General features: G+C 37.4%; 3 protein-coding genes across 3 annotated transcripts; all 3 read left to right on the forward strand.

The window, feature by feature from the left end:
- The first annotated feature begins 1,933 nt into the window (after positions 1-1,933).
- LOC146619192 (olfactory receptor 52E8-like) lies at positions 1,934-2,899 on the forward strand. The gene has a single exon (XM_085370518.1). The coding sequence runs from the start codon at positions 1,934-1,936 to the stop codon at positions 2,897-2,899; it is 966 nt and encodes a 321-aa protein (XP_085226644.1).
- Positions 2,900-5,547: 2,648 nt separating this feature from the next.
- LOC146619193 (olfactory receptor 52E8-like) lies at positions 5,548-6,513 on the forward strand. Its single transcript, XM_085371168.1, has one exon. The coding sequence runs from the start codon at positions 5,548-5,550 to the stop codon at positions 6,511-6,513; it is 966 nt and encodes a 321-aa protein (XP_085227294.1).
- A 2,648-nt stretch (positions 6,514-9,161) lies between these two features.
- On the forward strand, positions 9,162-10,127 carry LOC146619194 (olfactory receptor 52E8-like). The gene has a single exon (XM_085370204.1). It carries the CDS (start codon positions 9,162-9,164, stop codon positions 10,125-10,127), a length of 966 nt encoding a protein of 321 aa, XP_085226330.1.
- The last annotated feature ends 2,099 nt before the right edge of the window (positions 10,128-12,226 follow it).

Raw genomic sequence — 12,226 nt, forward strand, 5'->3', positions numbered from 1 at the left:
GGCGTCATGGATTATTTTCATTTTACACAGAATGTGTCTGGCCCTACACACACCAAAGGACACACACTGGACCTTGTTTTTACCTTAGGATTGTCAGGTGTTGTGTGGAGGTGAGGAAGAAGGAACCCAAATGCAGGACTCGCAGGTAGGTGAAGACTGGTGAAGGTTTATTTTAAGGAGTGGATGAACAGAGGGTGAACGGACACTGACTGGCTGGACAACTGAATGGCTGACTGAACTGAGGGAACACACGGGAAGGACAACATAACATCAACATCAATGACACGACAGTGAACGAGTAGAAACAGAGGGCTTAAATACACAGACTGATGATAATGATGATAATGAGAGACCAGTGAGTACACAGCGGAACATAATGAACTAATGATAAATGGGAAGAGGACTGAACATAATGCACACAGACCAAGGCTAACACAATAAAACAGGAAGTGGAACAGGCAGTAGATAAACAGTGAACATGAACTGAAAATACTGGGTCAACGACCCAGAAACCCTGACAAGGATTAACCAGTGATTTTATTAGTTCTGAGGACATTTTTATTTTGGACATTGTTGTATTGTTTTTTCCTGTCTTTCCATCTGTCTCTCTCTCCTATTTGACATGTGGTTAGCTCTTGCATCTTAAATTCCTCTACTGCTGCTAAATTTTCTGATGTTTTTAATTTATTTTTACATTCCTATAACAATGTTGATTTTTTTAAAAACCTTTTTAATAATCATCGTCTTTCTATCTTTAGGCTCTCTTGGTTTATTTGCAAAATCTTCTATTAGGAATCTTGGTGTTACTTTTGACCCAGCTCTGACATTGGACGCTCATGTTAAATCTCTGGTCCGCTCCTGTTTTTACCATTTAAGAAACATTGTGAAGCTGAGTCCTATTGTTTCATGCTTTGAACTGGAAATGATCATTCATGCATTTGTTTCCTCTCATTTGGACTATTGTAATTCCTTGTTCACCTGTTTATGTAATACCTCCTTGGAACATCAGCAGGATGTTCAGAATGCTGCCGCAAGGCTTTGACCAAGTCTATCAAGTACTCCCATGCCATACCCCTGCTGATCCAGCTGCACTGGCTCCCCATAAAATTCAGAGTCCACTTTAAGATTATGATTTTGACATTCAGGACTCTGCATGGACAAGCACCAAAATATGTCAGTGATCTTTTACATCCTTACATCCCCTGCAGGCCCCTGAGGTCATGTGATGAGGGCTTGCTTGTTGTCCAGCACACGAGGCTGAAAACAAAAGGTGACAGAGCTTTTGTAACTATGGCCCCCAGACTTTGGAACTCTCTCCTATTGAGTTTGAGATCTGTGGACTCACTCACCTCTTTTAAAAAACAGCTAAAAACTCATCTTTTTAAACTTGCCTTTGGCTGATTTTTGTTTTTATGTTTTAGCTTTGGTGAAGCACTTTGTGATTTTATCTTGAAAGGTGCTATATAAATAAAATTTTACTGACTTACTTTACTTATGTACACTCTTGTTTAGTACTCGTTTCTCCAGACTTCAGTTATTGGCATGGAATTTTGCAGCCAATGCACTGCCAAATCTTCAGGGAACAGCACTTTTTGACCAAGAATAATTTATCACAAGCTAGCTTAGCAGGAAGAGAGAAGGGTGTGCTAAAGGGTGTCCATTGAGGATACAACAGGTCAGACCTCATAAAAGATGGATGCTGCCTACCACCCAGACACTCTTTTGAATATAGAGCTGCAATCAGAAGCAAAAGCCATACTCAAAGTATGTAACAGAGATCATCTAATTAATTGCTTTTTTCTAAGACCACCTTTTAAATAGCTTTTTTTAATGATTTCTGGAAAATGATTAATGTATAAATGTTATAGTGCATGTTAGTAGTATATTCTCATATCAATATTTCAAAGCTCTAATCAAATTTGTTACTGAAATTATGATCACCAATGTAACAAGGATGAAAAGCTTCTTCATCCTTGGATTTCCTGGACTTTCACCACAGTATTATGGACCCATATCAACTTTTCTTTTTTTTGTTTACCTAGCAATTGCATTGGGGAACATTTTCATTTTATCATTTGTTGCCTATGAAAAGTCCCTGCAAAAGCCAACATATCTGGTCTTTTGTCACCTGGCCCTGAATGACTTGACATTTGGCACTGTGACACTGCCAAAAATCATGTCAAAATATTGGTTTGACAATAGTGTTATTTCATTTTATGGCTGTTTTACGCAAATGTTCTTTGTTCATTATTTGGGATCAGTAACATCTTTCATCTTGCTGGTAATGGCTCTTGATCGATTTGTTGCAATATGTATTCCTCTTCGTTACCCTGTTCTAATTACAAACAGTGTCATATCTGTGTTGTGTGGGTTTGCTTGGTTCATACCTCTGCCTTTGATGATAGCTGTTGTACTCCATGCCCTAACTTTACCTTTCTGCAAATCAAACATCATTGTTCAGTGCTACTGTGACAACATATCCATAATAAGCCAGGCTTGTGGAGACGATGTTAGAATTTTTGTAGTCACTTCACTCTGTTTAGCCATGTTTTGTCTTTTGCTTCCTCTTGCATTCATTTTGTTTTCCTACATTTCTATTATTGTGGTTATTATGAAAATGTCCAGTTCTGCAGGGTGCAAAAGAACCTTATCCACTTGTACTTCACAAATATTTATCACATGTCTTTTTTATCTACCCAGATGTTTTGTTTATGTGACTTATGCTGTTGGATTTTCTTTCAGTTTAGATGTCCGCATTGGGTTGATATTGCTGTACAGTCTTTTTCCTGCTGCTGTTAATCCAGTCATATACTGTTTCAAGACTCGCGACATTAAACACATGCTGATGAAGAGGCTGAAGAAAACTAAAATTGAATTAGAGATAAAGCTTTCACCTTAATATGTAACTCTGAAAAGTGAATCGATAAGTCAGAAGCAGGATATCTCTTTCTCAGACACTTATGAGAGTAAAGACGTGATGATTTTCACAATGTAGCCCCTTTTCAGTATTTTTCCTCCCAAACATGGATTCCACTCTTGTTTTTTTTTTAATTTATGTGTATATTTCATACATATTATGGCAAATTGTACTGAAAAATGTTACTTCTCTTGTAAGGTGTAATGCTCAAAATCTGTAAAAGTGTAAAAGTATGCTGTTTACCCACAATATTAAACATAGGTTGTATGAAATCAATCAAATTTTGCTATCATTGAAAATACATACATATTCCTACTTTAGTACATATTAGTAATTAGACATATCAGGATGGTTTTTGTTGAAGCTGTTGCCTTGAACCCGTAACCACAGTTACACATTTGCATGTAGGCAAGACACATTTTTTAACTTGTCTTTGTTTTGTTTTTCAAGTCAAGCCTTCATTAGTATCCTGTCATCTAATTTTTAAGATGTGCAAAATCTAATTAAATTTTTTCTTTCATTATAAAGATGTAATGATTATAAAATAGTATGTGATGTTACAGACATAGACTCAGCATATTGTTGAAACTGATCAAACTATTGGTGTATATGTTTATGATGTGTCACTGTGTATTTAGGTAGGCATACAAAGAATTAAATACAGACATATGTGTACAGCGTCTCTGTTATGATTCCATATTCTTTAAGTAACATGCTGGACTGGACACTAAGAGCTCTAGGGCCATTTTGTTTCTATAAATAAAGAGACAGGTATAGGACCAGCATGCACTGGGGTGGGCCTATGTATTTTTTTTTTTACCAGAGCAGGAGAAGCAGCAGGAAGTAACAAAAATGGATCTTGTTATTGCTTGCCAAACTGGATAAAATAAATCATAAAAACGCAACTTTCAAGTTTGGACAGTGGACTTCTTTTGCCTGCGTACGAAATATTATCTCAGTGCAGCAGTGGCTTGTGGACTTTTAATTGTGGGATGTTTGGTCTGTCAAACAAAAGAAATCCTGGATCCTTGAAGTTCAGGTACATTCTGTACAGAAACCCTGGCAAAAAGACTGAATCTAAAAGGTAAAAAGACCAATATCCTTTTGAGAATAATGAGTCAAGATAGGATTGTTAGTGCACAAGTTCTGTCTGGTTTGGAAGCAAATGATTTCATGCCCCTGCCAGATGTTTTGACTCAAAAGACCATGCCAGTTTCTACAGTCAATATTCCCCAGCAAGGCAACATTGATCAGTGGCCTCATCTTAAACCTGTTAAACTTCACGACATTGATGCAGAGGTGGAGCTACTGATAGGCACTGATGCTTCCAGTGTTTTAGAGCCATGGAAGGTGATTTTTTGATTTTCTGATGTTGTTAATTTATTTTTACATTCCTATAACAATGTTGATTTATTATAAAACCTTTTTAATAATCATCGTCTTTCTATCTTTAGGCTCTCTTGGTTTATTTGCAAAATCTTCTATTAGGAATCTTGGTGTTACTTTTGACCCAGCTCTGACATTGGACGCTCATGTTAAATCTCTGGTCCGCTCCTGTTTTTACCATTTAAGAAACATTGCGAAGCTGAGTCCTATTGTTTCATGCTTTGAACTGAAAATGATCATTCATGCATTTGTTTCCTCTCATTTGGACTCTTGTAATTCCTTGTTCACCTGTTTATGTAATACCTCCTTGGAACATCAGCAGGATGTTCAGAATGCTGCCGCAAGGCTTTGACCAAGTCTATCAAGTACTCCCATGCCATACCCCTGCTGATCCAGCTGCACTGGCTCCCCATAAAATTCAGAGTCCACTTTAAGATTATGATTTTGACATTCAGGACTCTGCATGGACAAGCACCAAAATACGTCAGTGATCTTTTACATCCTTACATCCCCAGCAGGCCCCTGAGGTCATGTGATGAGGGCTTGCTTGTTGTCCAGCACACGAGGCTGAAAACAAAAGGTGACAGAGCTTTTGTAACTATGGCCCCCAGACTTTGGAACTCTCTCCTATTGAGTTTGAGATCTGTGGACTCACTCACCTCTTTTAAAAAACAGCTAAAAACTCATCTTTTTAAACTTGCCTTTGGCTGATTTTTGTTTTTATGTTTTAGCTTTGGTGAAGCACTTTGTGATTTTATCTTGAAAGGTGCTATATAAATAAAATTTTACTGACTTACTTTACTTATGTACACTCTTGTTTAGTACTCGTTTCTCCAGACTTCAGTTATTGGCATGGAATTTTGCAGCCAATGCACTGCCAAATCTTCAGGGAACAGCACTTTTTGACCAAGAATAATTTATTACAAGCTAGCTTAGCAGGAAGAGAGAAGGATGTGCTGAAGGGTGTCCATTGAGGATACAACAGGTCAGACCTCATAAAAGATGGATGCTGCCTACCACCCCGACACTCTTTTGAATATAGAGCTGCAATCAGAAGCAAAAGCCATACTCAAAGTATGTAACAGAGATCATCTAATTAATTGCTTTTTTCTAAGACCACCTTTTAAATAGGTTTTTTTTAATGATTTCTGAAAAATGATTAATGTATAAATGTTATAGTGCATGTTAGTAGTATATTCTCATATCAATATTTCAAAGCTCTAATCAAATTTGTTACTGAAATTATGATCACCAATGTAACAAGGATGAAAAGCTTCTTCATCCTTGGATTTCCTGGACTTTCACCACAGTATTATGGACCCATATCAACTTTTCTTTTTTTTGTTTACCTAGCAATTGCATTGGGGAACATTTTCATTTTATCATTTGTTGCCTATGAAAAGTCCCTGCAAAAGCCAACATATCTGGTCTTTTGTCACCTGGCCCTGAATGACTTGACATTTGGCACTGTGACACTGCCAAAAATCATGTCAAAATATTGGTTTGACAATAGTGTTATTTCATTTTATGGCTGTTTTACGCAAATGTTCTTTGTTCATTATTTGGGATCAGTAACATCTTTCATCTTGCTGGTAATGGCTCTTGATCGATTTGTTGCAATATGTATTCCTCTTCGTTACCCTGTTCTAATTACAAACAGTGTCATATCTGTGTTGTGTGGGTTTGCTTGGTTCATACCTCTGCCTTTGATGATAGCTGTTGTACTCCATGCCCTAACTTTACCTTTCTGCAAATCAAACATCATTGTTCAGTGCTACTGTGACAACATATCCATAATAAGCCAGGCTTGTGGAGACGATGTTAGAATTTTTGTAGTCACTTCACTCTGTTTAGCCATGTTTTGTCTTTTGCTTCCTCTTGCATTCATTTTGTTTTCCTACATTTCTATTATTGTGGTTATTATGAAAATGTCCAGTTCTGCAGGGTGCAAAAGAACCTTATCCACTTGTACTTCACAAATATTTATCACATGTCTTTTTTATCTACCCAGATGTTTTGTTTATGTGACTTATGCTGTTGGATTTTCTTTCAGTTTAGATGTCCGCATTGGGTTGATATTGCTGTACAGTCTTTTTCCTGCTGCTGTTAATCCAGTCATATACTGTTTCAAGACTCGCGACATTAAACACATGCTGATGAAGAGGCTGAAGAAAACTAAAATTGAATTAGAGATAAAGCTTTCACCTTAATATGTAACTCTGAAAAGTGAATCGATAAGTCAGAAGCAGGATATCTCTTTCTCAGACACTTATGAGAGTAAAGACGTGATGATTTTCACAATGTAGCCCCTTTTCAGTATTTTTCCTCCCAAACATGGATTCCACTCTTGTTTTTTTTTTAATTTATGTGTATATTTCATACATATTATGGCAAATTGTACTGAAAAATGTTACTTCTCTTGTAAGGTGTAATGCTCAAAATCTGTAAAAGTGTAAAAGTATGCTGTTTACCCACAATATTAAACATAGGTTGTATGAAATCAATCAAATTTTGCTATCATTGAAAATACATACATATTCCTACTTTAGTACATATTAGTAATTAGACATATCAGGATGGTTTTTGTTGAAGCTGTTGCCTTGAACCCGTAACCACAGTTACACATTTGCATGTAGGCAAGACACATTTTTTAACTTGTCTTTGTTTTGTTTTTCAAGTCAAGCCTTCATTAGTATCCTGTCATCTAATTTTTAAGATGTGCAAAATCTAATTAAATTTTTTCTTTCATTATAAAGATGTAATGATTATAAAATAGTATGTGATGTTACAGACATAGACTCAGCATATTGTTGAAACTGATCAAACTATTGGTGTATATGTTTATGATGTGTCACTGTGTATTTAGGTAGGCATACAAAGAATTAAATACAGACATATGTGTACAGCGTCTCTGTTATGATTCCATATTCTTTAAGTAACATGCTGGACTGGACACTAAGAGCTCTAGGGCCATTTTGTTTCTATAAATAAAGAGACAGGTATAGGACCAGCATGCACTGGGGTGGGCCTATGTATTTTTTTTTTTACCAGAGCAGGAGAAGCAGCAGGAAGTAACAAAAATGGATCTTGTTATTGCTTGCCAAACTGGATAAAATAAATCATAAAAATGCAACTTTCAAGTTTGGACAGTGGACTTCTTTTGCCTGCGTACGAAATATTATCTCAGTGCAGCAGTGGCTTGTGGACTTTTAATTGTGGGATGTTTGGTCTGTCAAACAAAAGAAATCCTGGATCCTTGAAGTTCAGGTACATTCTGTACAGAAACCCTGGCAAAAAGACTGAATCTAAAAGGTAAAAAGACCAATATCCTTTTGAGAATAATGAGTCAAGATAGGATTGTTAGTGCACAAGTTCTGTCTGGTTTGGAAGCAAATGATTTCATGCCCCTGCCAGATGTTTTGACTCAAAAGACCATGCCAGTTTCTACAGTCAATATTCCCCAGCAAGGCAACATTGATCAGTGGCCTCATCTTAAACCTGTTAAACTTCACGACATTGATGCAGAGGTGGAGCTACTGATAGGCACTGATGCTTCCAGTGTTTTAGAGCCATGGAAGGTGATTTTTTGATTTTCTGATGTTGTTAATTTATTTTTACATTCCTATAACAATGTTGATTTATTATAAAACCTTTTTAATAATCATCGTCTTTCTATCTTTAGGCTCTCTTGGTTTATTTGCAAAATCTTCTATTAGGAATCTTGGTGTTACTTTTGACCCAGCTCTGACATTGGACGCTCATGTTAAATCTCTGGTCCGCTCCTGTTTTTACCATTTAAGAAACATTGCGAAGCTGAGTCCTATTGTTTCATGCTTTGAACTGAAAATGATCATTCATGCATTTGTTTCCTCTCATTTGGACTCTTGTAATTCCTTGTTCACCTGTTTATGTAATACCTCCTTGGAACATCAGCAGGATGTTCAGAATGCTGCCGCAAGGCTTTGACCAAGTCTATCAAGTACTCCCATGCCATACCCCTGCTGATCCAGCTGCACTGGCTCCCCATAAAATTCAGAGTCCACTTTAAGATTATGATTTTGACATTCAGGACTCTGCATGGACAAGCACCAAAATACGTCAGTGATCTTTTACATCCTTACATCCCCAGCAGGCCCCTGAGGTCATGTGATGAGGGCTTGCTTGTTGTCCAGCACACGAGGCTGAAAACAAAAGGTGACAGAGCTTTTGTAACTATGGCCCCCAGACTTTGGAACTCTCTCCTATTGAGTTTGAGATCTGTGGACTCACTCACCTCTTTTAAAAAACAGCTAAAAACTCATCTTTTTAAACTTGCCTTTGGCTGATTTTTGTTTTTATGTTTTAGCTTTGGTGAAGCACTTTGTGATTTTATCTTGAAAGGTGCTATATAAATAAAATTTTACTGACTTACTTTACTTATGTACACTCTTGTTTAGTACTCGTTTCTCCAGACTTCAGTTATTGGCATGGAATTTTGCAGCCAATGCACTGCCAAATCTTCAGGGAACAGCACTTTTTGACCAAGAATAATTTATTACAAGCTAGCTTAGCAGGAAGAGAGAAGGATGTGCTGAAGGGTGTCCATTGAGGATACAACAGGTCAGACCTCATAAAAGATGGATGCTGCCTACCACCCCGACACTCTTTTGAATATAGAGCTGCAATCAGAAGCAAAAGCCATACTCAAAGTATGTAACAGAGATCATCTAATTAATTGCTTTTTTCTAAGACCACCTTTTAAATAGGTTTTTTTTAATGATTTCTGAAAAATGATTAATGTATAAATGTTATAGTGCATGTTAGTAGTATATTCTCATATCAATATTTCAAAGCTCTAATCAAATTTGTTACTGAAATTATGATCACCAATGTAACAAGGATGAAAAGCTTCTTCATCCTTGGATTTCCTGGACTTTCACCACAGTATTATGGACCCATATCAACTTTTCTTTTTTTTGTTTACCTAGCAATTGCATTGGGGAACATTTTCATTTTATCATTTGTTGCCTATGAAAAGTCCCTGCAAAAGCCAACATATCTGGTCTTTTGTCACCTGGCCCTGAATGACTTGACATTTGGCACTGTGACACTGCCAAAAATCATGTCAAAATATTGGTTTGACAATAGTGTTATTTCATTTTATGGCTGTTTTACGCAAATGTTCTTTGTTCATTATTTGGGATCAGTAACATCTTTCATCTTGCTGGTAATGGCTCTTGATCGATTTGTTGCAATATGTATTCCTCTTCGTTACCCTGTTCTAATTACAAACAGTGTCATATCTGTGTTGTGTGGGTTTGCTTGGTTCATACCTCTGCCTTTGATGATAGCTGTTGTACTCCATGCCCTAACTTTACCTTTCTGTAAATCAAACATCATTGTTCAGTGCTACTGTGACCACATATCCATAGTAAGCCAGGCTTGTGGAGACGATGTTAGAATTGTTGTAGTCACTTCACTCTGTTTAGCCATGTTTTGTCTTTTGCTTCCTCTTGCATTCATTTTGTTTTCCTACATTTCTATTATTGTGGTTATTATGAAAATGTCCAGTTCTGCAGGGCGCAAAAGAACCTTATCCACTTGTACTTCACAAATATTTATCGCATGTCTTTTTTATCTACCCAGATGTTTTGTTTATGTGGCTAATGCTTTTGGATTTTCTTTCAGTTTAGATGTCCGCATTGGGTTGATATTGCTGTACAGTCTTTTTCCTGCTGCTGTTAATCCAGTCATATACTGTTTCAAGACTCGCGACATTAAACACATGCTGATGAAGAGGCTGAAGAAAACTAAAATCGGATTAGAGATAAAGCTTGCCCTTTAATATGTAACTCTGAGAAATAAGTCGATAAGCCAAAATCAGGATATCTCTTTCTCAGACACTTTTATGAAAGTAGACTACTCGCTTTTCACAATGTTATTTTATGTACATATATTTTGTACATAATTATGGCGAATTGTACTGAAAAATGTTACTTCTCTTTTAAGGTGTAATGCTCAAAATCTGTAAAAGTGTAAAAGTATGCTGTTTACCCACAATATTAAACATAGGTTGTATGAAATCAATCAAATTTTGCTATCATTGAAAATACATACATATTCCTACTTTAGTACATATTAGTAATTAGACATATCAGGATGGTTTTTGTTGAAGCTGTTGCCTTGAACCCGTAACCACAGTTACACATTTGCATGTAGGCAAGACACATTTTTTAACTTGTCTTTGTTTTGTTTTTCAAGTCAAGCCTTCATTAGTATCCTGTCATCTAATTTTTAAGATGTGCAAAATCTAATTAAATTTTTGCTTTCATTATAAAGATGTAATGATTATAAAATAGTATGTGATGTTATAGACATAGACTCAGTATATTGTTGAAACTTATTAAACTATTGCTGTATATGTTTATGATGTGTCACTGTGTATTTAGGTAGACATACAAAGAATTAAATACAGACATATGTGTACAGCGTCTCTGTTATGATTCCATATTCTTTAAGTAACATGCTGGACAGGGTTTATCATTTTTAACCCTAGAACACTATCGCCGGGTGATTTTCACCCGAGCAAATGTATTTACATAATTTTCAATATGTTGCGTTTGTCTGAGTGTGGTGGGTCTCTGGGTAGTTCCAGCATTGTCTTTGAAGGCGTGGGTGTTTCCCTACCCCAAATCCCGCTTTTTCCTACAGGCATGTGTTTGGGTGAATTTCACCCGGCAATAGTGATAGAGGATAAAGTAGGTTTTGGGTGGATTTCACCCGGTGATAGTGTTAGTGTATAAAATCAGGCGAGCTTGCCGCATTTCAAGGGTGACAACATTCAGGCTCACCATATTTACTGTCCCTCTTCAACTACAGCTGTCACCCTGTTGCAGGTTTAGTGTTTCTGGCATCCCAGCTAGTGAGTAACACATAGGTAAGGTTTGTTTAACTTGGCAATTGTTAGCTGATTAGATTTCTTTTTCTTTTCTTTTTTTTTTATCTAAAAGCTAGCTAGATAACTGTGCACATTATTTCTTTCAGCAAATACCTAGCAAGATAGCTAGCTGGTGAAGTTCTAGCAGTCCTCTAGGGAAAAAAATGCCAAAAAGGAAACCACTGAAGTACTTCACCCAAAAAGAAATAGAAGAGATTCTATTCAGGGAAAGCAGTGATGAAGATGTTGATCATGTGGAAGCAGAAGAGATGTATGACAGCGAAAGTGACGTGGACTACATTCCAAAACCGGGTGATGATGACAGTGATAGTGATGGCTTTGAGCCTAGCACTTCAAGTCATCGGAGAAAAAAAATGCGACATCGTGATTCAAGTAGACTGACCACCAGGCAAATTCCCACCTCAGGACCTTTTGCCTCTAGGGTTACTGCCCATCTTACTTCCCCTGCCACACCTGATGTGGTTCTTGCCACGCCTGATGCGGTCCCTGCCACGCCTGATGTGGGTCACAGGGGGAGAGGACACCGCCATGTGAATGATGACATGGCCTATATTGTGAGACTCCAAAACAAGTCTTACAGGAGTACTTCTGGTTTCCAGGGGAGTTCTCGGCCTCAGACATTGGCAGCTACCAGGACAGCTGCACGATGCCTGCTTTTACACCAGGACCAACACCAGAAGCATCAAATGCTGACACCCCTGAGAAGTGTTTCACATTATTTTTTGAGGCGCAAATCATCGACGAAATTGTGACATGGACGAACATCCGTATTGATGCTGAAGTTGTGAAGTATCGGAAGATAACAGGTACTTTCCAGAGAACAACCCCAGCAGAGGTGCGTGCAATGCTAGGGATTTGTATCTTTAGTGGTTGCCAGATGGACAACCATTTGTCTACTAAAGAAATGTGGAACCCTGCTACTGCTGCACCTGTGTACCGTGCTGCTATGTCTGAGGGCCGCTTTTCATTCCTCCTTAGCTGTCTCC

Source organism: Diplotaxodon limnothrissa, linkage group LG14, assembly GCF_057381915.1.
Source record: "Diplotaxodon limnothrissa isolate DT_005_m linkage group LG14, D_limnothrissa_male_GT1.1, whole genome shotgun sequence".
Taxonomy (NCBI): domain Eukaryota; kingdom Metazoa; phylum Chordata; class Actinopteri; order Cichliformes; family Cichlidae; genus Diplotaxodon; species Diplotaxodon limnothrissa.